At 43.8% G+C, this 26,017-nt stretch overlaps 2 protein-coding genes across 9 annotated transcripts in view; both read left to right on the forward strand.

Annotated features, from left to right (window-relative positions):
- The window catches only part of TPRA1 (transmembrane protein adipocyte associated 1), a 54,900-nt gene extending 46,522 nt beyond the window's left edge, over nt 1–8,378 (forward strand). Inside the window, exons 11-12 of one of the 3 annotated variants that reach the window (XM_084840179.1) lie at nt 3,529–3,764; nt 5,644–8,378. In XM_084840179.1, coding sequence (XP_084696305.1) covers nt 3,529–3,763 — 235 coding nt within the window. In that variant the 3' untranslated portion in view covers nt 3,764; nt 5,644–8,378. Of the gene's footprint in view, nt 1–3,528 lie in introns of all 3 variants that reach the window. The other 2 variants (XM_084840178.1, XM_084840180.1) reach the window with 2 other exon arrangements.
- An 8,475-nt stretch (nt 8,379–16,853) lies between these two features.
- CHCHD6 (coiled-coil-helix-coiled-coil-helix domain containing 6) overlaps nt 16,854–26,017 on the forward strand; it is a 294,049-nt gene continuing 284,885 nt past the window's right edge. For 5 of the 6 annotated variants that reach the window (XM_084840184.1, XM_084840185.1, XM_084840181.1 and 2 more), the window contains exons 1-2: nt 16,854–17,069; nt 20,838–20,961. In XM_084840184.1, the coding sequence (XP_084696310.1) occupies nt 16,980–17,069; nt 20,838–20,961 (214 nt within the window). In that variant the 5' untranslated portion in view covers nt 16,854–16,979. The remainder of the gene's footprint in view (nt 17,070–20,837; nt 20,962–26,017) is intronic. The other variant, XM_084840186.1, reaches the window with a different exon arrangement.

Raw genomic sequence — 26,017 nt, forward strand, 5'->3', positions numbered from 1 at the left:
TTCTGTGGGGGATGCAGACATCTCCTTTCCAGATTACACTCCCTCCATCCTCAATATGGTTATAGATTGGGAAGGGCTGTAGCTCAGTGGTAGAGCACTTGCTTTGCATGCAAAAGGCCCCAGGTTTGATCCCCAGCATCTCCAGGAAGTGCTGGAAAAATTCCTGCCTGCCCGAAACCCCGGAGAGCCGTTGCCAGTCTGCGTCGACAGTACTGGGCTAGATGGACCAGGGTCTGATTCAGTACAAGGCAGCTGCCTATGCCCCTGTCCCAAACTATGGTTGCGCAATCAGGGATTCCCCCCCTGTAATGCGAAGGGAAGAGGTTCCTTCTCTGTTAGACGACTGCTGTAAAAGGCACATCTGAAGAATTAGGAAAGAATAGAGCTAGATAATGGACAGAGAACTATGAGAAGCTCTGAAAGCTTTTCTTTATTGTTCTCTAAACTATATGTGGCAGCAGCAGCAGCAGCCCTGTGTGTTTAAACATGGAACTGTTCCAATCATGAGGAAAGAGGGAGGTCCAGCTTTAATGGCAAAAGGGGCTCCTGGGTGAGGGAAAGTGAATCCTCCCCCATCCTGCAGCTTTCTTGCAGCCCTTCTCCCCAAACATTTCTCTCTTGTCTGAAGTCACTTCTGGTACTGGAATCCCAGTGAGGAGGAGAACACAGGGAGTGGAGTTGCAAGAACGTAATCTGTGGGAAGGGGAAAAGATTCATCTCCGTTCACCTATGTGCCCCTTTTGCTTTTAAACTTGGTTGCCCCGGATCTCTTTCCATGCAATTGAAGTAATGTTTAAATGCGCAGAGCTGTTACTGTCACATCTAGCTTGGCTGTCGTATGCATACACGCACAGCTCCTGTGGCTGTCTTTAAAAAAAAAAAAAATCCCTTCGAATTGACTGCCAGCTCTTTTCCAATCACTTTCTCTAGAGCTAGTAAGATCAGAAACTTGATTTTTACGAAGTCCAAGTAGAGATGTTCAGGACATCAAACTTTGCACTAGGTTTCCATGCTCCCACAGTTTGTTCAGAGGTACATGGAATATACTGCCACCTTGGGTATCAGGTATGGAAGAGCAGGGTATACATTCTTAAAATAAATACATGTAGATAAACATGATCCATGCTGGTCAAGAGCTCAATACAGAGGTGGTTGAAGTTGGATGCTGGCTCATGCGGAGTCCCTCGTTCGGTTCTGTGACATCCAGAGAACACAGGGAAACTTTTCATTCTGTATAACTCTAATGCACCCTTCTGCATGGCTGGCTGGGGGATACTGGGAGTTGTAGCCCAACACATCTGAAGGGTGCCAGGCTGGGGAAGGCTTCTCTAATGAAATTTGTAAACCTCAGAGTATAAGAAGTGAAGACCTGGATCAGTCAGAAAGTCCACATAGTCCAGTGTTTCCATCAGTGGCCATCTGGATAGCTGTGGAAGTTCATAAGCAGGGCATCTTGGGTATTGGGTATCCTGAGGATCCCACAAACTGCCTCTGATCATGGAAGAACCATTTCGCAGTCATGGCCAATACTGATTCCCTCATTTTTATGTTTATTTTCTTTGCAACTAGGTTGCATGCAGCTACATTTTCCATCCCAGTCTTCACGCTTATTCTAGGCCCATTTTTAACATGGTGGCATGGCCATTTCTCTTCGTCCCCCTGCTTTTCCTCTGTTGTAGGGACGGGGAACCTGTAGCCCTCCAGATATTGCTGGGCTCCTAACTCCCATCATCCCTGGCCATTGACGATGCTGGGTGGCATTTGAGGAGAGTTGTTGGAGTCCAGCGACATCTGGAGGGCCACACCTTCCCCATCCTGGCTCTGCTAAGTCCCATCATTGCAGATGGTGCTTTACAAGGGGACAGCAAAAGGCTGTTCTTAATCCAAAGACCTTTATGTCTAAGTTTGGACAAAGCAGAGCAGGGAAAGACAAGAAAGGGAGGAGGCAAGGGTGGATAACACACAAATGTACCATACCAATTTATTTATTTTATTTATTAAATTCCTTAATCGCCCATCTGGCCTGTCACTCGGCCATTCTGGGCGATGTACACAATATAAACAATAAAATTACACATGAAAATTACACATGAAAATTAAACATGAAAATTGCACATGAAAACATTATATTATGAAATACCCTAACCCACCCCAAATGCCTGCCTGAACAACCAGGTTTTCAATGCGTGGCAGAAGCTCATTAGAGAGGGGGCATGCGAAGTTCTCTAGGGAGGGAGTTCCACAAGGTGGGGACCATGTTGAGTTCTGAGTTCTTCCAGATCAGGGGTCCCCAAGCTTTTGGACCCTTGAGCGCATTTAGGAATTTTAATACTATTTAAAATTTTAACTGTTTCAATATTTTAAATTGTATGTATTTTCTTGCTGTGAGCCACCTTGGGAGAGCTTCTGCCCTGAAAGGTGGTTAAGAAATGTTTTAAATAAACAAATAACTTGAGAAACTGCTGTGGATGCCACCACAAAATGGCTCCCTTGGAGGATGTGACTAGTCACATAATGGCTGCAGTGGAAGCCCAGCTAGTCAAGTAGTGTGTGTGTGTTCAGGGATGGGGCGGGGGGAGAAATAGCAAAACTAGAGGTTGTGGGGAATGGATAGAGTTGCTTCCTGGCTCACCCAGTCTTCCTCCATTCACACAGATCTTTCCCCTATGCTCTCTCTCCACTCCTAGCCTCGCTATTTCTCTCCCCCAACTCATTTCCTTGCCATTTCTCTCCCTTCCTTGTCCTTAGCCTTGCTCTTTCTCTCCCACTCATCCCTTTATCGTGCTGTTTCTCCCACCTCCCACCCTCTCGCCCCGCTTTCTCTCCCCTCCACCCCTTTGCCTTGCTTTCCCTTCCTGCCTGCTGAACAGCTGATCAGCAGCAGGCTCAAGAACAGGAAGGTGAACCTGGCGCCCTAATGTTTTTTCATGTTTTATTTAATTTTTTTTGAAGGGGGCAGGGAGAGAAGAGCTTTGCAGGCACTGTTGGAGGTGCTTGCGAGTTCCACATTGAGGACCCCTGCTCCAGATGATAGTGCCCTGACAGGTTTTGGAGGGCCCTTGGGCAAGCCCCCCTCAGTAGGCCTTCGGTGAGTTTGACTCCTCACCACCACTGCCACCAGCTGCTCTTGCTCCTCAACCTGTTTCTCATGACTGCGGCCGCTTGCTTGACAGGCAGCGAGCTGGTGAGCAAGCAGGCCGTGGCCTCTCCTGCTCCTCCTCCTCACCACCACCATTGCCTGGGCCAGAGCAAGAGGCAGGTGAACAGGCAGGTCGTCATGGCAAAGAGGAGGAGCAACTCCAAGGGACTGTTGTCAGTGGGCCCCTGCTGGGGTGTGGACCCTCGGCAAGGGCCCAACAATGCCTACCCTTGATGCCTGCCCTGGAATAAAACAACAATCTTACTGGCTGCTTTGTATTTCAGAATTGTCTGCCATGTTCTGTATGGATTGTCAGAACTGATTTCTGTGCTCTGAAATGTATAATCCAAGTCCATTTTTCTTTCCCCTTCTCTTCTTAATGCTTCCAGGTCGGAGCCAAAGATCCTCTTCTCCTACAAATGCCAGGTGGATGAGCCTGAGGATGTCGATGTGCACCTCCCGCATGCTTACGGAGTGGCCAAGAAAGAGGGCCTGGACTCCAGTTTCTACTCCAGCACCCAGATTGACACTGCAGCCTACTTGGATGACGTTGCATCCATGCCCTATCACGTGGGCAGCATCAACAGCATTGACAGTGACCGCTGGAAAGCCATCAACACCTAAGGCACGTGTGTCCCTGTTGGAGAACGTCTCTCTCCTGCAACTCACACCTCCATCACAAATCCCCTTTGGGAATTCCTTAATGCATCTTTCCTTTCAGTTTTTTAAATAATATATTAAATTCAGTATGAATTCAGTATGACATGAAATTGGCAACTATGGTCTTCCCAGAAGGATAACACATTCAAACCGGATCAGCTTTATTTCAGAAACGTGTAAATGCTGAATCTTCATATTCCTGAGCATTCCAAATGCACATGATTAGACATGACCACAACCTTTGGTCACTGATAAAATGCACATGCAGCCAGGGAGTTCTGGCTGCTCGGTAGAGCACATAAATAACTATCAGTACATAAGGTTGGATGCATTATCCACACTCTGTTTTAGGCTCAATTTCCTCAATGTTCATGTTCCCAACAAGCCTAAGTTCCCGGCAATAATGTTGACTGGGGGAGAATGGGACTGTTCTTTATATCTCGGGCAACTGCAGTTTGGTGGGAACTGTGTAGTGAAAGAACTCCAGATGCTTTTGATGGAAAGAGCACTTAGAGTGAATTGCTAAATGTTGTCAGAATTCTTCATAGAGAAGCTGGGAGCAAACTCTAGGAAGTGTTCGCGTGTGTGTGTGTGTGTGTGTGTAAAACACTATGAAGTGTGTGTGTGTGTGTGTGTGTTTGTATATAATATATATAAGCTGACTATGCTAGGAGAGGCAAGAGAAGTAGCCAGCAGGGAAAGGTCTCTGTGGAACTTGTTGCTGTGCGACTAAACTACTGTCACTGGTTGACATACAGCCGTGAGTTTCATGCACTGTAAAGGCTGAATTTTTAGAATGAAAACTTAGCCAAGCAAGGGCTACAAATGGTGGACTGCTGTATGATGCTAGCAGAACTCCAGAGCAAATCGGACAAAGGGTGGGGGCAGGAAGAAACCGCTCCAAAAAGTGTTCTACCTGATAGGATAGGAACAGACAGAAGACCAGGGGAAATGTTCTGGTCACCTGTGTGTGAGGGGTTGTGAGTGGTGCTTGGGATAGCGCCTATGGAGAATACAGGGTTGCAATGACCAGGATGTCTAGGCTGGAAGCAGGCTGTGGATAACAGCTGTTATGCATTGTGGCTTAGATCTAGGCTGATAACCCTGTCAAGTACATGTTTAAGACCAGGCTATACTTGCTTGAACTTCCTATGGGGCTCATACATCTCTTCTGTACAGAAGAGCAGGGTATGCTGACTTGCCTTTTCTGAAGCCATAATACCACATCGCTGGCTGTTCTGTTGGTGGTGGAGGTAGTAGCTGATCTTTGGGGCCTTCTGAGGGTTATCTATGGGATCAGCAAAGTGAAGGAAGTTTAAATACTTTAGTAGCAATAGGGATGTCCCTGGTAAGAGAAAGATCTAATGCAGGAGTTGGCTTCACATTGTAGGCAGGAGAGGGAGAATTAGAAAATGATCAAACCCTGCTTTTGAAGTACATTCGTGTGCACAGCTTATACCGCAATTGGTGGTCTCTCATTATCAAAGCAAGTGGGGAAATGCAAAAATGGGAACACTTACCCTTGCATGAAATGCAGGTACCCTTGTTTGAGTAGAGGCTAGATAGGAGGCAAACGTAGTCACAGTTAATTTAATTTAAAGCTCCAGATACTAAGGCTGAGAAAACAACACCTGAGGTTTCTTTTTTGCTGCTGCTATTATTTTGGCAGTGATTTAGTGCCAAATGTGCTTTATGCAGATGACTAAGGCAATGATTCTATCAGCTTGGATGAAGATTCCTGTGAAATCAATGCTTTCAAGTAAACATCCTTAGACTTGAGGTGCAAGTATGAAAAACCCCTTGGCTTTCCTGTCCTTGTAATTAACATCCCTTCCTTCTTACAGCTTGAACGTTTGGCTGTTTTGTGATTTCTGTCTGCCAAGCCACTCCAGGATTTAAAAGGCAAAAAGACCTTGATTTCGTTTTAAGACTTTTAAAATTACTTTTTAAAAAAATGAAATACATGTTCGATGATATCTGTTTTGGATAAATTGTCAGTGCAGATGAATGGGATGGTGTGGAGATCAGCACTTTGCCTCTGGTTTTGCTCTGCCCAGATTCACCTTTTCTAAATGTAGGAAATTTTGATACCACAATCATTCATTCACACTTGCTGCTGTTAGCAACATTATCATCTCTGTGGTGAGATGTCTTATGAACTGTGTAGTTTAGGCTTCCTTAATGCTTATTGTGCCAGCCAGGGGTGGGCTGGTAGTACTTCCGTATCTCACAACTGCACACACCCCGCCATGCAGTATCCCAAGGGAGAGAATTCAGCAAAGGGACAGTCATGAGAGTTACAGTGTGATCTTGATGTTATCCAACCTGTTGTAAGAACATCCCTGCTCCTTATGTAGCACCTCAGCTTCTTTGTGTTCTGTGAAAGGCAGGGAAGGCAATACCTATGGGATGCAGGGCATAAACCTGGGCGGCAGCGATGTCATACTAGATTTGTTTATTTCTCCCCACCTTTATTCCAGTGGAATACTAGGTACTCCCCAGCATGATGGTTAAATGCCATGAACCTGCCAGTATATGGATCCTTGGCAACAAACCAGTGTTATCGTAATTTCCTTAGATTCCCTACAGTTCCGCACAGGAACGTTTTATACACCTATTCCAGGAGCAGATGCAAAGAACACCGAATATGAAGATGGGTTCCTCGGGTAATGGAATCAGAATGGATCTGAATTTGGGTTACTGTTTTCTAACAGCAATCTATATCAAATACTGTCCAGTCCTTGAGCTGTGTGGCCAGTTCTTCCATTCTAGAATTCTCTTATTCTCCCTACCCCCTATTCCCTGGCATTTAAAGCACCTCCTCTAGGCATCCCTGAGGAGGATGCTGAGGAGTATCTGCACTAAATGAAGGAATTATCTCCTTCCAAGCATTGTGATTTTTATGTGTATATAAAATGCCTCCATGTCCAGCACACAATATGGTCCATGAGCAGACAAATGTTTGTAGGTGTGAACATGCTGCGTATGCCCATATGATGTTGGAATGGAGATTAAAAATAGAGCAATGTATATTTTTGTCTGTAAAATAAATGAACTTTGACATAAATGAAGATAGCCTTTCTCTCATGATAGAGGCTCTGTAGGCATGTCCTTACATTTTTGCACTATATGTCTTCCAGAGGTAAAAAAGCACCCTCCCAAGAATGAAATGCTCCCATTTTGAGGGAAAGCAATGGGGCTGTGGGTTTTTCTTCTTCATTGCATTTGGCTAGGTTTTAGAAGGCTGGAGGAAAATGATGCAGAACTGAAATGGCAAGGATTTTGTTTTTAGTAGTTTAACAAAACTGTGTCACCTGATTGAAGCTTCTGACTTTGAAAGATGATCAGTAAGGGAAAACTTTAGTAATAATGGTAATAATAAATAAGGTACTTCTATATATGTGGTCCCAAGATGTATTTTGGCTCCTTTGCAACCTTCAAACTTGCTCTTTGTTGCTACCCTGTGTTATGGCTTCCTGAATAAAGGAGCTTTCCCGCTACCATTTATTGGGGTTGAAACTATCTACCAAAACTGTGCCTCATAAATCATGTCATCTTTTGAAATTAATTGAAAACTGGTATTTACCATGCTAGAGCAAATACCAGGCTTTGTTGACTTGATCCGGCATAGTCTCCCAGTTCTCACTAAGTCAAGGTATGAACAACACCATGAGAAGATGTGATGGCATTATACCATCCCAAAACAATGCAGTAATCAGGGGTCTACAATCCTACTTGCCATACTTGCCAGTGCCGAGTGTCCGCCCTTCCTGAAAATAAGGCGAAGGCTTGTTCTCATGCTGCGCTTCTGGGACACGGAGAACACTCTGGAAACACAACATAATTCCGGGAATGATTCCCCCCACTCCAGCTCACCTCACTGGAGAGGTGAGAAGTGGATTCTTCTCAGGTTTGTGCTGTGTTATGCAAGTGCAGTGCATGGGGAGTGGACCTGGCAAGCATTATTTTTTGGCAAGCCAAAACTTCAAGACCCCTGCTGTGTGAATGTTTACTATTTTAAGCCTTGAAGGTCACAATCCTATATACACTTACCTAGGGCTAAGCCCCACTGAACACAACAGGGCTTATGTCTAAATAGACATAATTGGACTGGAAAAGTTCTTTTCTGCCCTGCTGTAAAAATGTCATATGTGCTTTGCTCCTACCACACTTACATTTTTGCCCATCTTTTAAAAAAATTGTACCGATCATTTCTGAAGTAGCATTGATCCGTTGTACCAAAAAAAGTTTGTTCCTATGTCAAGAAGGATGAATTAAAAATACCTGCAGGGTTGTGCTGGTCCCTTATCTCCATTAAGCAAAATAAGTGGGTGCTTGTGATTTAGGGGAAATGTACATGCTCCATGTGATTATTCCTAAGGTGGATTCTGTTCCATGTTCCTGACAGAAATAAGATGTAGACTGTACATATTAATTGTTTGCCTGCAAATCTATGTCCATCTGAGCTCATTGCAGATCTTATATGCTGAAAAGCTACATACGATATTCTTTAATATTTGATGCAAGAGATGATACACACTTGTTTTATGTTCATTAAATTAAAGATTTACAGAATCGTAACAAGATACTGGTTGCAAATTCCACTGCTCAGTGTTCACAATAGTAGCTTCAAAATACAAATTTTAACGGGCCAGACAACACTCGTCTCTCATTCAGAAACCACATTTGTACACAAAGTCTCCATATTTCAAAGCGTGGTCTGTCCACTTCCTAAACAAAAGAAGTGATGTACAGTAACAATCAATGCTTGCTTCTGGAAAGTTCTGGGCTCTTAGACCTGGATCCAAAGAGCTACTTAGGCCCCTGCAAATGGCTTAAGCTAAACTAGTGGATTTTTTCTACTCCCCCCTTTGAACAGCAACTCCCCATCCAGGCATAGCAAATTGTTTTTGAAACACCCCTCTATTTATTTATTTAGACATTTTAAAACTGCCCTTCATCCTTGCAGATAGCAGGGCAGTGTACAAATATCATTGAAATAAAACATAATACAATGAAGCGCTAAAGCTACACCATAATAAAAACAGAAGGCAGCTAATACAATAGAACAGACAAAATCAGTTCAAATGCCTGGGTAAACAAAAAGGTTTTTCACTGGCACTCAAGCAATTGCAATGCTGCCACCAGTCGTGCCTCCATATATATATATATATATATAGTGTGTGTGTATATGTGTGTATGTGTATGCCATAGCCAGAGGCATCACAATCAAGAAGGCTCTTGTCCTTGTTGACAAATAATATACCCAAAATACTTGGAAGAGGGCTTCCCTTGACAATCTTAAGTGGTGGGCAGTCTGGTGCATGGAGAGGTGCTCATGCAGATATTTGGGGTCCCAAGCCATTCAGGAATTTAAAGGTAAGCACCAGCACCTTGGATTGGGCTCAGAAGTAAATAGGTAACCAGTGCTGCTTTTTCAGAATTGCTGTAATATGATTCCACCTGGCTGTACCAGTTAGGATTCTGGCTGCTGCTTCTGGGCCATCTTCAAGGGCAGCCCCACATACAATGCATTACAGTAATCAAATTGAGAAATTACTAGAGCATGAACCACTGTGTCTAGAGTATCCCCATCCAGTTCTAGGGATCCCCTACTAGGAGCAGGTCTTTTGTAAAGCTAATGGGTCTTAATTGCCCATTCAAGACCACCCCACCCCAAAAAACAATGGGCAGAATCCAACAGGGTGTTTACACCTCTGCCAATTCTTTTGCACCCCATTGATTCTGTTGCACAAGCAGTGGGTCCCGTCAATTCTATTGCACAAGTGGGATCCACCATTTGTGCAACAATTTAGTGCTTCCCAGGGGAAGCCCTTCAACAAGTGGAAACACTAATTTTTCTGTTGGGGCAGGTCGGCAGAGCTCCTGGGCTTCACTGACCTGGTCCGTTCCAGAAACGAACGTTTTCACTCATTTCCGATTGCCCTGGAAGCACTAAATCTTCTGTCCACAAATGGTGGGTCCTGCTTGCAGACGGGGAATTGGCGGGACATAAGGGAATTGGCAGAGGCGTGAGCGCCCTATTGGATTCTGCCCAATATATTGTTGCTGGTAACATTAATTTCCCCCATCTACCGTAAGGATTGCAGCTTAGTTCAGAGGAATCAGGGATTTCTGAGGGGAGTGGCAGATGGCAGATGGCATCAGTATCCCTGCTAATCACCCTGACTCCACTATACCACTGGAGAGAAACCCTAAATCATCCTTGCACTCATGGAACTAGTTTTAGGATTCTGGCTTTAGCCTTCAAGTAAGTGATTTGTTGCTTTGTGTCTGCATTTGTATATATATAGAGAGACAGAGTTAATTTCGCAATGGCCCCCTTGCCTCCAAGCAGATATAATTCTATATTGCAAAAGGCACATGGAGAATGCACTTAGATAATGTAAAGACTATAGGTTAGATGGATCTAGACTTGGCTATACTTTGAAACCCCTTCATGGATCACTGCCTTGTGGCGAAGGGGCTTGCGTAACTCAGTGAAGCCATAAGCTATGCCATGCAGGGCCACCCAAGATGGACAGGTCATGGCAGAGAGTTCTGACAAAATGTGGTCCACTGGAGAAGGAAATGGCAACCCACTCCAGTATTCTTGCCAAGAAAACCCCATGGAACGTATCAAAAGGCTAAAAGAGATGACGCCGGAAGATGAGCCCCTCAGGTCGGAAGGTGTCCAATATACTACTGGGGAAGAGCAGAGGGTATTTCCAAGTAGCGCCAGAAAGAGTGAAGTGTCTGGGCCAAAGCCAAAAGGACACTCAGCTGTGGATGTGTCTGGTGGTGAAAAGAAAGTCCGATGCTGTAAAGAACAATACTGTTTAGGAACCTGGAATGTCAGATCAATGAATCAAGGTAAGCTGGAGGTGGTCAAACATGAGATGGCAAGATTGAACATCGACATCTTGGGAATCAGTGAACTAAAATGGACAGGCATGGGCGAATTTAATTCAGGTGACCATCATATCTACTACTGTGGGGAAGAATCCCTTAGAAGAAATGGAGTAGCACTCATAGTCAACAAAAGGGTGGGAAAAGCAGTACTGGGGTACAATCTCAAAAACGATAGAATGATCTCAGTACGAATCCAAGGCAAACCATTCAACATCACAGTAATTCAAGTCTATGCCCCAACCACTGACGCTAAAGAAGCTGAGGTTGATCGGTTCTATGAAGACCTACAATGGCTTAAATTGAAGAACGTAGGGACAACCACTAAACCATTCAGGTATGACCTAAATCATATCCCTTATGAATATACAGTGGAGGTGAGGAATAGATTTAAGGGATTAGACCTGATAGAGTGCCTGAGGAACTATGGACGGAGGTCCGTAACACTGTTCAGGAGGCAGCAACTCAATCCATCCGAAAGAAAAAGAAATGCAAGAAAACAAAGTGGCTGTCTGATGAGGCTTTGCAAGTAGCTGAGGAAAGAAGGGAAGCGAAAAGCAAGGGAGAAAGGGGAAGATATATTCAACTGGATGCAGAGTTCCAGAGAATAGCAAGGAGAGACAAGAAGGCCTTCTTAAATGAACAATGCAAAGAAATCGAGGAAAACAATAGAGTGGGAAAGACTAGAGATCTCTTCAAGAAAATTGGAGATCTCAAGGGAACGTTTTGTGCAAAGACGGGCATGATCAAGGACAAAGAAGGCAGGGACCTAACAGAAGCAGATGAGATTAAGAAGAGGTGGCAAGAATACACAGAAGAATGATACAGGAAAGATCTGAATGTCCCTGATAGCCATGATAGTGCGGTCACTGAACTTGAGCCGGACATCCTCGAGAGTGAAGTCAAGTGGGCCTTAGGAAGCATTACTAACAATAAAGCTAGCGGAGATGACGGTATTCCAGCTGAGCTATTTAAAATCCTAAAAGATGATGCTGTTAAAGTGCTACGCTCAATATGCCAACACATTTGGAACACTCAACAATGGCCGCAAGACTGGAAAAGGTCAGTTTACATTCCAATTCCAAAGAACGGCAATGCCAAAGAGTGTTCAAACTACCGCACAATTGCGCTCATTTCACATGCCAGCAAGGTGATGCTCCAAATCCTACAAGCTAGGCTTCAGCAGTATGCGAACCGAGAACTACCGGAAGTACAAGCTGGGTTTCGAAGAGGCAGAGGAACTAGAGATCAAATCGCCAACATTCGCTGGATCATGGAGAAAGCAAGAGAATTCCAGAAAAGCGTCTATTTCTGTTTCATTGACTACGCTAAAGCCTTTGATTGTGTGGATCACAACAAACTGTGGCAAATTCTTAAAGTGATGGGAGTACCTGTCTCCTGAGAAACCTGTACGAGGGTCAAGAAGCAACAGTAAGAACCAGGCATGGAACAACCGAGTGGTTCAAAATTGGGAAAGGAGTACGACAAGGCTGCATACTGTCGCCCTGCTTATTTAACTTATATGCAGAGTACATCATGAGAAACGCCGGGTTGGATGAATCAGAGGTCGGAATTCAGATTGCCGGGAGAATTATCAACAACCTCAGGGTGGAAACTGAGCCGATAGAACTCCAGAGCAGTTCTGATTCTGAGGAGGAACAGCAATCTGTGGGAGAGGAGCTCGCTCATCTCTCACAGGCACAGCAGCTGGCAGAGATTCCTCCTGCCAGCATTCCTGAGATAGATAGTGACCCTGGCAGTGACAGAGTGCGGGAGGGGGGCTTGCTGGACGCTCGACGCCGGGAGCGACGACAGCTAGAGGGTGCAGAAAGGAGGCACAGCGCTCATTTGGCATGCAAGCAACGGTCGCATCCCGAGGACCCAAGGGAAAGAGGGAGGAACTCTCCCTAGCCCATAAGTTCAGGATCTTCCCGTGATTCCCCTTCAAACGGGGACCAACTGCCTAACCTGGAGCATAGGCTACTCTGCTGTTCCTTGCTTGGTCGCTGGTGATTAGCATCTGAAAGAGTCATTAAGTTGTAAAAGGATTAAAGCCTTAAAAAGAATCCTTTTGTCTGTGTCTTTAGTTAGCTATTGGAGTAGACTGAAAGAGGCTGCCAGGGCGCTCCTGACAGAAACGCCGGGTTGGATGAATCACAGGTCAGAATCAAAATTGCCGGGAGAATTATCAACAACCTCAGATACGCAGATGATACCACCCTAATGGCAGAAAGCAAAGAGGATCTAAAGAGCCTCTTGTTGAGAGTGAAAGTGGAGAGTGCAAAAGCTGGTTTGAAACTCAACATTAGAAAAACGAAGATCATGGCATCTGGCCCCATCACTTCCTGGTGTATAGAAGGGAAGAAATGGAAGCAGTGACAGATCTTATTTTCTTGGGCTCCAAGATCACCGCAGACGGTGACTGTGGCCATGAAATTAAACTTGCTCCTGGGGAGGAAAGCTATGGCAAACCTAGACAGCATAGTAAGAAGCAGAGACATCACCTTGCTGACAAAGATTCGTATAATCAAAGCTATGGTTTTCCCAGTAGTAATGTATGGCTGTGAGAGCTGGACTATAAGGAAGGCTGAGCGCAGAAGAATTGATGCTTTCGAACTGTGGTGCTGGAGAAGACTCTTACGAGTCCCCTGGACTGCAAGGAGGTCAAATCAGTCCATCCTAAAGGAAATCAACCCTGAGTGCTCATTGGAAGGACAGATACTGAAGCTGAAGCTCAAATATTTTGGCCACCTAATGCGAAGAGAAAACTCCCTGGAAAAGACCCTGATGCTGGGAAAGATTGAAGGCAAAAGGAGAAGGGGACGGCAGAGGATGAGATGGCTAGATAGCATCACTGATGCAATGAATATGGACTTGAGCACACTCTGGGAGAGAGCGCAGGACAGGAAGGCCTGGCATGCTATGGTCCATGGGGTCACGAAGAGTCGGACACGACTTAACGACTGAACAACAACAATACTTTGAAATCAATAGATCTACTGCAAGTAGGACTGAAACTGGATGCAACCCTCCATTAGGTGTGAACCAGTGTGTGTGTTTTTTTTATTCTAGCAACCAGCTGACAAGTTTGTTTTGGAAATGTATGAATAAAAAGAATAGGGAAACATGATTTAAATCTGTAATTTAAATAGCTTTTCTCTTGCTGATTGAAATCAATCCACCCTGGGTGGAATGGATAGCCTTTTTAATGCTGAATTCAAATAATTGTATTTTATTATGCTTTTCATGTTTAATAAACACTGGAAGATTTCCTTATTGTGGTTGCTATGGTAATGCAAGCCAAAGCCACTTTATAGATTAAAAAAAACCCTTCCTAAACCTACAATTAGCTGTTTCATGTTTTTAAATAGATAACAAGTGTTCTATTATTTTGCATTGGAGGCAGACAACCTTCATTATAGGATAACAACAGAATATTTGTGGTTTGGAAGCACTTTGCATTTTGAAAGTTCACTTTTTATTAATTCCTTTGGGAGGTGAAATTACAAGTGTGTCTTCCTACATTCCTCCTAGGTGGAATGGTAGGAGGCATTTCCAGGTCTTACCACTTTTTAAGTGTGACGGTTGCCTTCCTTCCCTCTCCACACCCGGCACTGATGAAAAAAGCATTACATTTTTTTTGTCTGGAATGTGCAGTTTTCTTTCTTCAGGCCTTCTTCTTCTTCTTCTTCTTCTTCTTCTTCTTCTTCTTCTTCTTCTTCTTCTTCTTCTTCTTCCACAGACATATATATCTAATTGTACAATTGCCAAACTTGATGGGCCCATTTTAATTCCCCATTTTTGTTGCAAAATTAAAAAGCACTGTCTGTTGAATACAATACCAAATGTTTTGGAAGCCCAGCAAGATAACTTTATTTTCATTGGAGGAGAGAACAGACGTGTGTAGGACACTTTCACCTAAACTTTAGGTGGAAACCTAAGGACAGAGACAAGATCTGATTAAGAGCTGGATTTTACATTTTCAAAAATGGGGGATCAACCATTTTATGTTTCTTTTGTCCCAGCAGTTCTAGGGGAAGTCCAAGGTGTAACTTCAGCCATACATAACACCTAATGAGCCTGATATGAATGTCTGCTACCTTCTTCCATTTTAAGGCTGAGACTAAATGCAGACTTCAAGCTTCAAGCCATGCCCCCCTTCCCTCCCACCTGATTTGTTTAACAGCCAACCTGGCTGAAGAGTTCTGGAGAACTTTAACGTTTGCTAACTATTTTGTGACATTTTGGGTGGTCCTGATAAAGCTATTGCCTGACTATGAATTTTGGATCGCTTCCAAGAAGTCTCTCTCCATCACCTGCCTGAATTATTCACGTAATTAGGAATGTTCCTGTTGATTGCAGTGGCTGCAGGCTGATACATTCATAGGAATGGTAATAAATGTATGTCTCTAATAATGGCAGTGTGCATGCAGTCTGGCTGCTGGATTCTGCTGGGCAATTGCATGGACTACAACGCATTTCATACTTTGTGCTTGGTACCAGAAACATCAATGCAGCAAACATGATTGCCCCATAAAATATATGAAACTGTTCCGTCTTCTCTTCTGAATTGTAACTGTGTCCGGTTCCTGGACAGTTGAGGCTGGGCAAACTATCTGGGAAAAATGGAACCTGTGGCCCTCCACATGTTGTTGAACACCCAGCCACCTCAGCCAGCATGGCCAGCAGTGAGAGATGATGGGAGTTGTAGTCCAGCAACATCTAGAGGGCCACAGGTTCCCCATCCCTGCAGACATTATCCAGAAATACATGTAACAAAGATTCTGCTGACCATTTCTTTTAATGGGAGGTTGCAACTTGTAAGTGAGAGGTGGCTTAGCCTTTTCCAACTGGCCATTTTTGTAGATACTTCTCTAAGAATGATTAGGTCAGCCTTCCCCAACCTGGTGCCCTCCAGATGTTTTGGATGACAACTCCCAGAATTCCTGACCATTAGCCATGCTGGCTAGGGCTCATGGGAATTGGAAGTCCAAAACATGTGGAGGGCACCAGGTTCGGGAAGACTCAACTAACCAAAAGAAATTGTACAGGTATTCTGTCTTTCCCTCAGATTTTCTGCTATAAGAAAAAAGTATGGAAGAAGTAGTGGGGAAACATAGAAGGGTTACAAGTTGAAGGCAATATTGTCTGGGGACACACATCTCCTCTGGTAAATTTCTGTGAAAGAGGCAGGGTGCTTGCATGATAAAAAGCCTGTGGAAGCAGCTATGTTACTCAGTAGCAGTAGCCTGATCCTAAACAAGTTTATGTGGAAGTGAGTACCCTTGTGTTGAATGTGGCTTGCTCCCAAGTAAATGTACACAGGATTACAGCTGAACTAAACTTCAGAGGAACTCTTCTCCTTACACACAGAGATACAGGAGACATCAAAATCAACTCTAACAAAGACTCTTATGGCAAACAAATGTACGGCACAAGGTTTTGTGGGCCAGAACTCACTTATTCAGCAGGGTATGTCATTCTGGAATGGCAGCTCTGATGTACCATGCCTCTGATCCAGAATGCTCTGGTCTACAAAAGCTAGTGCTTTAAAACATTTTTTTAAGGGTCAGAAGACTGTTATTTTCGCTATCCCACTGGAAATTTAACGATCACCTGTGATCTTTGCAAGGAGTCAACTGCTGTAGAACAACTTTGCCCAACTTGGGGCCCTCCAGGTATGTTGGATTACAACTCCCATCACCCCCAACCAGTTCGGGCAATGGATGGGGATGATGGGGGCTTTGGTTCGACACATCTGGAGGGTAATCAGGTCGGGGAGGATGCGAAAATGGCGAGGGCAAACGGATCTGCCCTTAGCAGCAAGCCTCTCGCCTCCCTAAAGAAACGGGTAGTAGAAACTCTCCATACAGTGAATGAACTGAACTGGACCTCGGCACTAGAACTGGTGCCTGGCAGCTGGAACTGGCCCATGTCGCTGGATACATCAGTAGAGCACCGGCTGAGGCAAGCGTCCGAGGCCACCAGGTCAGGAAGCGAAGCCCTCTCCGGTCCTGGCTCGTTTTGTCCCACGGTGGGCAGCAGCATCCTTGACAGCGGCGCCTGGCTCAGGAAGACTACAGCTCCCAGAGCGCCTAGCGGCCGACCTCCAACACCGCGTCGCACTATTGGACGCTTTCTTGGCGGCCGCCAACCGGGCGCGAGTTTGTAGGCCGGTCGAACGGAGCGTGGGTTCTGTGTATATATCTTGGTTTCTGCCCCGGCCCGAGAGGAGGGAGGTGCAGGGGTGTTTTGGCCCCTTTCTTGTGCTATGGGGGGTAGTGGGAGCAGCCACAGCAGTAGGAAGGTCTCCTTCGAGCTGGATGAGCAGGAGCGAGTGCGGGTGCTGCAGGGCATCAGGGTGAGTAGGACTGAGAGCTTGGGATGGAGGGAAGCCTGCCTGGGAAGGGGCTGACGTAGAGCTGGGAGGAGCAGGAGGGCCAGAAGGTTGGACGAAGCTTGGGAGGGGAAATGGTGGGCGCTGCGGGCTCCGTGTGTGGGTGGTCCTGGGCAGTACGAACTACTCTGGGTGGAAAGGAACTGTCCCCAGGGTTGTAATGTGTGTTCAGTTAGGAAGAAATGTCGTCCTTCCCCGCTTCCCTGCAGGCTTCTCTACCCTCCACTTACAAATCATCATACTCTTTTTCATATGACGAATGTATCATGTCTACAAATCCGTTTGTCTTTAGGGTACAAGACTCGTAGTTTTTAATGGAAGCGTATCTTGGGGCTTAAGGAGGATTTGGGGAGCTTCCAGGTGGAAGGCTGCTAGTGCTACTATCAGAAGGCTTTGTGCAGCAGTTCCATCTTTTTTTTTTTTTTCTTTAATGAAATTTCTGTGGTAAGGAAAAAGATGGAAGAAATGGTGGGAAAACAGGGGAGGGTTACAAGTGGAAGATGACAGTGCCTGGACACTCTGTAAAATTCTGTGAATGAGGCAGGGCAGTGACACTATAAAAGCCTTGGCTGGAAGCACCCTTGATGCTAAAGGCAGGTTGCCTAATAGCTTAATAATAATTAAACTTAAAGAATTAAGTAAGTGTTCTATGTACTTTCTCATTCAATTTATCCTTGTAACAATTCTGTGAGGTAAGGTCTTCTTGTTTAGTGTCCCCATTTGATAGACGTGGAATTCTAATCTGGGAATGATTTTTGCTGAAGGCCGCACACCATGTTAATGACTGAAGAGGTATTTGAATACTGGTCCAAATACAACACAGTCTGTTAGCTATAGGAGGCAACTGAGGAAAAATAGCACGATCGCCATTCTTAATAAAAAATGTATGAAGTGTTAGACAAATAGGAGCAGCCTTGTCATTTTACTGCACTGGGAATGCATCATGGGAGACCACACAACCGTCAGTTTGAAATAAAGCACTGAAAATGGTGTGGGCCTTTATGTGAACACTTGCAACATGGACAATCTTTAATAAGGGCTCTTGACGCTGCTGCATGTACATTCCATAGAACATGTATAATAGTGTCTTTTTCAGGGGCAATAAATATTGTGCATTTGGTGTTGGGGAAAGGCTGTATCTCCAACAGAAGTGGAGCCTCAAGGTTATGCAAAACATGCTAGTATCAAATGCACTTTGTAAAGAAAGAAATAAAAGTTATTTGTATAGGAAGTTCCTAAGCTCCTAGTGTCAAAGGAATTGGTCAGAAACTATAACTATTTATCTCTAGTTTTCATTTTACAAGGCCCCAACTACTCTGCTGACTGAACAGCAAATACAGAATAACAAGCAACAAATGGCAAACTGCTGATCATTGCAAGGTTTACAAATTCAAATGTGGGAGTATATGTAAACTACTGATTCAGATTTAAGCAATGTTATTTGTATTGGAGTTAATTGATTAGTATTTGCTTTCTCCTCGGCATGAAGATACTGACTAAGGGAAACAACTAAAAGCCTAGTCAGCTCCAAGTGTACAGTATATGACTTGGATCAGTAAAAGGTGGATTGTTTTAGCCATTCTCATGCTGCAAGCACTTTTGCCATGAGGACTAATCAATGTGGTAGATTAAATGGTATGACAGAGATAAAAGAAGGAATGAAAACAATAGAAAAAAAGAGAAGGGAAGGCAGAGATAAGGACGAAGCAAAAGCTCACCCTAATGAGAGATTTTGTTAGTCATAAGAACATAAGAAGAGCAATGCTGGATCAGACCAAGAGTCCATCTAATCCAGCATTCTGTTCGCACAGTGGCCAACCAGCTGTCGACTGGGAACCCGCAAGCAGGACACAAGTATCACTATCCTTGGCTAACATGAGCAACTCTCCAGCTAATTAAAGTGATATACTCCTTGCTGGGAAGCACCACTTGATTTCATAAGAGGACAGCACTGTGGGGTGATATTCTTCTATTACATGGAAGAAGCATCCCCTGGGGTACTAATACACATGTTTGCATCTAACATGTAGTTCAGCCTGTAGTCTGCCTTAGCTGTGTGAAAGCCAGTATAATCCTCAACTGAGAGCATATTTTCATAATTAGCACTAAAGCTAGTTTTTTAGCGTAATGTGTTAACAATTTTTTAAAAGTGTTTCAAAATGTGTTGAGGCCTTTAGTAATGAAATCTCATTTAAACCTGTGGAGAGCTAACAAGTTATAGAGAAAATGATATGCAATTTAAGCTGTAGTAGAATGTAAGACTTTCAGCACATATATCTGGAATTGTTTTTTTGTTTTTTTTAAATAGGGGCCATGATTTGAGAGAAAGAAAAAGTCTTGATAAACTTGTTCTTGCTTTCTGTGCGAGTAAACCTAGGCAATGACTGGGTTCCCACAACATGACAACCCATACTCAGGGTTGTCATTGAACCGTGGGTTGTTCCGTTGTGTGAACCCAGCCATTCTGCAGTGATAGCTTTAGGGTGCAATCTATGCATTTTTAGACACAAAAAAGTTCTACAATTCCCAGAATGCCCCAGCCAGCATGGCTGCCCGAAGGGATGCTGGGAGTTCTAGGACTTTGTGCCTGAACATGAATAGGATCGTTCCCTTAGGCTCCTTTTTCCTTTTAATGTCATACTAATAACTAAATCTGTATATGATATATACATCTGGTGTTCTTTTCTTGCCAAATTTATTTTGTTTGTTTCTATTTTAGTTATTTAAAATATTTTTATACTACCTTTTAAAGGTAAAATCCTTCTAGGCAGTTTACAAAACAAAAACATGAAACCAGAACACAGTTAACTAAAATATGAGCATTAAAATACAACTCCAATATAAATAAATAAAAAACCAGTGACAGTTAAGACCATGAAATATATATTTACATTTTTCTTAACCTGCTTGGATTCTAGGAATGTAGTATGTTAGAATTCTAAATATATATGTCCATGTATCCATCTATGTCACATATTTTCTAGCATATCAAACCATTCTTTTCCTGGGACATTTTCAAACTTAGTAACTTTACCCTTCAATATTGTCTCAGTGTTAAAATGAGAAATTAATATCTACTTGCCTACCCTTTATCATTTCATTCTTAAACGCATTTTATTTTAGGCATTTATAACCCACCTTTGTATGATAAATCATACTCATGGCAATTTACCAAACAATTTATCACAAGAACATAATAACCTTCCTAATAAGATAAATAATTCTTAATAAGACAAATAAGCAGAAAAAAGTAATAAGAAACACACAGCAGACAGCAGACTAAAACTTTGGCCAGTCATTGTTTCCTGCAAGTGTGCTCGTCATTGACCCAGTTTGCATGATCAAACAAGCAGCATGGCTTGTTGGAGGCTTATACAACTCTTAAATAACCCATGGGCTGTTATCCGAGGGTTGTTTAATATGCCAACAAGTCATGCTGCCTGGGTTCGGATGACACGATAAACTGTGGTCAGGCGGTGATTATGCGAATCGTGCTTGGAATCCACCATGGCTTGTTTTGATTGTGCAAACCAGCCCACTGTTTTATTACTAAGGGTAAAGAGTTGCATCTCTCATAATTTCCAGATGAGAGAGAGACAAAGCAGCACATAAATTATGATTTCTTGACCTCAAATAGGTAGATTAGGAATTCGTTCAAATACTGAGATGCAGAAATTATATATAATTCTACTAATCTGTCCATTCTCCTCCACCCTCTTTCATTTGTGTTAGCTTTCTGAAGATGTAGTGAACCGAATGAAGGAACCTTGCCAACCTAAAAGGGATCAACACTCACCATCCTTGTCTCCTCCACCCTTGTTGCAAGCTGCAGAAGGGAAAACTAAGGTTTCTGCAGGTATTGCATGCTTTTTGGTTTTTATAGTATGCTTGGTTTTTATAGTATACACATGAATGACAGATGGCTGGAGGCCTTGTTTACAGCACACTTGTATTTCATCAGGATGTAGGCATTTCTAAGAAACCAATTGCCTTAGGTAACCAAGTGCATGATGTTTCCACATGGGCACATGACTGCTCTATGGTACTGCCCAGGTTCTGAACATAATTGCCTTTGAAATACTGATCTCATTTGGGCTCCCATCCAAGGTTTGTAGCCTTTAGCTTAGGTAGTACAAACTATTTTGAACCAATACAGTATAAATTGTTCAGAAAATGTGAACCAGGAACTTTCCAAACTACATCACATCTCAGCTGCACCATGCAATTCACCTGTTCTTCATCATAGTAGGACCTACACATTTATTTATTATTAACATTTATATACCACCTTACTTACTAAAACAGTGGTGAACAACAATTTAAAATAACGAAACATTAATACAATAAAAAGAACATTAAGGGAGCAATCCTATGTCCGCTTGTGAGCGGCTAGTAGGATATGTCAGTTTCTGAGAACTGACCCTCCCCCCTTCCCGCACTGCCTCTCAGGCAGCTCAGAACAGCTCTGCGCTCGGAAGAGGAGCACGGAGTGGCGAAAACGGGGCGTTCTAGGGCAGGGAAGGCGGAAATGCAGGTACGACATATCCTATGTGTTGTCAGGCAGCTGCTTCCCCTGCTCTGCCTTCCTGCAACTAGACAGCCAAAACCGACTGTCCAGCTGCAAATGCAGGGCAGCGTCTCCTGCCCTGGATCGCCTCCGAGTTTGGAGGTGGCTGCCTATCCTGTTAGGATTGCTCCCTAAAAACCACAAAACTTTAGAACATTAAAGCCATTATTATCTTAGCCCTAGCCCCTCATCAGCACTATGAGAATGATATTTATTTATTCGTGTCAGAAGCATCACAATTAAAAAACATACAACACATAACATTTAAAATATAAAATGTAGAAGTTAAAATATATAAAAATTAGACAAATCTTGCCCAGAAACTAGCAACATTAATTGCGTTCTGTCACGCTGTCATAAGGTCCTCATGTGTACATTGGTCAGGGCACAAAGAGCAAGTATACATATGTGTTGTCTGCAAGTCTCCGCAGTCGCGTAGGGTAGAGATCACTGGATAACCCCATTTATTCAAAGTGTCCCTAGATCTTGTTACACCCGTACGTAGTCTATTCAATGATTTCCAAACTTCCCAGCTTTCATTGAAACTGGTTTCCTGCTCTTCTGCTGGTTCCCTCCAGTGCTGATTCTTTGTAGCTTTCCATGAATTCATCAAAGTCTTCTGTCAATCTGAGGAAGCTTTTCCTGGATTTTAATCTCTTGAGGAGCTGGTTGTAGGCCGTAAAGAGGGTGTTGTTTGGATATTGAGGATTTAAGCCTGTCTTTATATGCTGCTGCTTCTCTACGAACAGCAGGCGGGGCAATGCCAGCTATGTGGTAGATCTTATCAAGAGAAGTAGGTTTTAGACATCCGGTAATGATTCTACTTGTTTCATTCAAAGCAACTTCAACTTGCCCAGCGTGTGCTGATTTATACCAAACTGGGCAGGCATATTCGCCGTATCATTCTAATGATTAATATCGTTGTTGTTCAGTCGTTAAGTCGTGTCCGACTCTGCGTGACCCCATGGACTATAGCATGCCAGGCCTTCCTGTCCTCTGCTCTCTCCCCGAGTGTGCTCAAGTTCATATTCATTGCATCGGTAATGCTATCTAGCCATCTCATCCTCTGTCGTCCCCTTCTCCTTTTGCCTTCAGTCTTTCCCAGCATCAGGGTCTTTTCCAGGGAGTTTTCTCTTCGCATTAGGTGGCCAAAATATTTGAGCTTCATCTTCAGTATCTGTCCTTCCAATGAGCACTCAGGGTTGATATCCTTTAGGACTGACTGATTTGACCTCCTTGCAGTCCAGGGGACTCATAAGAGGCTTCTCCAGCACCACAGTTCGAAAGCATCAATTCTTCTGCGCTCAGCCTTCCTTATAGTCCAGCTCTCACAGCCATATGTTACTACTGGGAAAACCATAGCTTTGATTATACGAACCTTTGTCGTCAAAGTGATGTCTCTGCTTCTTACTATGCTGTCTAGGTTTGCCATAGCTTTCCTCCCCAGGAGCAAGCGTCTTTTAATTTCATGGCCACAGTCACCATCTGTGGTGATCTTGGAGCCCAAGAAAGTAAAATCTGTCACTGCTTACATTTCTTCCCCTCCTATATGCCAGGAAGTGATAGGGCCAGATGCCATGATCTTCGTTTTTTTAATGTTGAGTTTCAAACCAGCTTTTGCACTCTCCACTTTCACCTCAGCAAGAGGCTCTTTAGATCCTCTTCACTTTCTGCCATTAGGGTGGTATCGTCTGCATATCGGAGGTTATTGATCATTCTCCCGGCAATCTTGATTCCGTCCTGTGATTCGTCCAACCCAGCGTTTCTCATGATGTACTCTGCATATAAATTAAATAAGCAGGGCGAAAATATGCAGCCTTGTCGTACTCCTTTCCCAATTTTGAACCAATCGGTTGTTCCATGTCTGGTTCTTACTGTTGCTTCTTGACCCTCGTACAGGTTACTCAAGAGACAGGTAAGGTGGTCTGGTACTCCCATCTCTTTAAGAATTTGCCACAGTTTGTTGTGATCCACACAATCAAAGGCTTTAGCGTAGTCAATGAAGCAGAAATAGACGTTTTTCTGGAATTCTCTTGCTTTCTCCATGATCCAGTGAATGTTGGCGATTTGATCTCTAGTTCCTCTGCCTCTTCGAAACCCAGCTTGTACTTCCGGTAGTTCTCGGTTCACATGCTGCTGAAGCCTAGCTTGTAGGATTTTGAGCATAACCTTGCTGGCATGTGAAGTGAGCACAATTGTGCGGTAGTTTGAACGCTCTTTGGCATTGCCCTTCTTTGGAATTGGAATGTAAACTGACCTTTTCCAGTCTTGTGGCCATTGTTGAGTGTTCCACATTTGTTGGCATATTGAGTGCAGCACTTTAACAGCATCATATTTTAGGATTTTAAATAGCTCAGCTGGAATACTGTCATCTCCGCTAGCTTTGTTGTTACTAATGCTTCCTAAGGCCCACTTGACTTCACGCTCTAGGAAGTCCAGCTCAAGTTCAGTGACTGCACTATCATGGCTATCAGGGACATTAAGATCTTTCCTGTATAGTTCTTCTGTGTATTCTTGCCACCTCTTCTTAATCTCATCTGCTTCTGTTAGGTCCCTGCCTTCTTTGTCCTTGATCATGCCCGTCTTTGCACAAAACGTTCCCTTGAGATCTCCGATTTTCTTGAAAAGATGTCTAGTCTTTCCCATTCTGTTGTTTTCCTCGATTTCTTTGCATTGTTCATTTAAGAAGGCCTTCTTGTCTCTCCTTGCTATTCTCTGGAACTCTGCATTCAGTTGGATATATCTTCCCCTTTCTCCCTTGCTTTTCGCTTCCCTTCTTTCCTCAGCTACTTGTAAAGCCTCCTCAGACAGCCACTTGGCTTTCTTGCATTTCTTTTTCTTTGGGATGGACTTAGTTGCTGCCTCTTGAACAATGTTACGGACCTCCGTCCATAGTTCCTCAGGCACTCTGTCTATCAGGTCTAATCCCTGAAATCTATTCCTCACCTCCACTGTATATTCATCAGGGATATGATTGAGGTCATACCTGAATGGTTCAGTGGTTGTCCCTATGTTGTTCAATTTAAGCTGAAATTTCGCAACAAGAAGCTCATGATCTGAGCCACAGTCAGCTCCAGGTCTTGTTTTTATTGACTGTATAGAGCTTCTCCATCATTGGCTGCAAAGGACATAATAAATGTGATTTCGATATTGACCATCTGGTGATATCCATGTGTAGAGTCGCCTCTTGTGCTGTTGGAAACGAGTGTTTGCTATGATCAGCGTGTTCTTTTGGCAAAACTCTATTAGCCTTTGTCCTGCTTCATTTTGTACACCAAGGCCATGCTTGCCTGTTATCCCGGTGATTTTTTGACTTCCTACTTGAGCATTCCAATCCCCTATGATGAAGAGGACATCTTTTTTTGGTGTTAATTCTAGAAGGTGTTGTAGGTCTTCATAGAACCGATCAACCTCAGCTTCTTCGGCCTCAGTGGTTGGGGCATAGACTTGAATTACTGTGATGTTGAATGGTTTGCCTTGGATTCGTACTGAGACCATTCTATTGTTTTTGAGATTGTACCCCAGTACTGCTTTTCCCACCCTTTTGTTGACTAGATCATAGAATCATAGAATAGTAGGGTTGGAAGGGGCCTACAAGGCCATCGAGTCCAACCCCCTTCTCAATGCAGGAATCCAAGTCAGAGCATCCCTGACAAATTGCTGTCCAGCCTCGTCTTGAAGGCCTCCAGTGTGGGAGAGCCCACCACCTCCCCAGGTAATTGGTTCCATTGTCGTATTGCTCTTACAGTCAGGACGTTTTTCCTGATGTTCAGCCGGAATCTGGCTTCCTGTAACTTGAGCCCATGATTTCATGTCCTGCACTCTGGGATGATCAAGAAGAGATCCTGGCCTTCTTCTCTGTGACAACCTTTCAAGTACTTGAAGAGCGCTATCATATTTCCCCTCAGTCTTCTCTTCTCAAGGCTAAACATGCCCAGTTCTTTCAGTCTCTCTTCGTAGGGCTTTGTTTCCATTCCCCTGATCATCTTTGTTGCCCTCCTCTGAACCCTCTCCAGTTTGTCTGCATCCTTCTTAAAGTGTGGTGCCCAGAACTGGACACAGTACTCCAGATGAGGCCTAACCAGTGCTGAGTAGAGGGGAACTAGTACTTCCCGGGATTTGGAAGCTATGCTTCTATGAATGCAGCCCAAAAGAGCATTTGCCTTTTTTGCAGCCACATCACATTGTTGGCTCATATTCAACTTGTGATCGACAACAATTCCAACATCCTTCTCGCTTGTAGTGTTGTTGAGCCACGTCTCCCCCATCTTGTAGCTGTGCATTTGGTTTCTTTTTCCTAGGTGCAGAACTTGGCATTTATCCCTATTAAATGTCATTCTGTTGT

This window comes from Heloderma suspectum, chromosome 2 (genome assembly GCF_057233095.1).
Source record: "Heloderma suspectum isolate Gila_16-S chromosome 2, 16-S_ref, whole genome shotgun sequence".
Classification (NCBI taxonomy): domain Eukaryota; kingdom Metazoa; phylum Chordata; class Lepidosauria; order Squamata; family Helodermatidae; genus Heloderma; species Heloderma suspectum.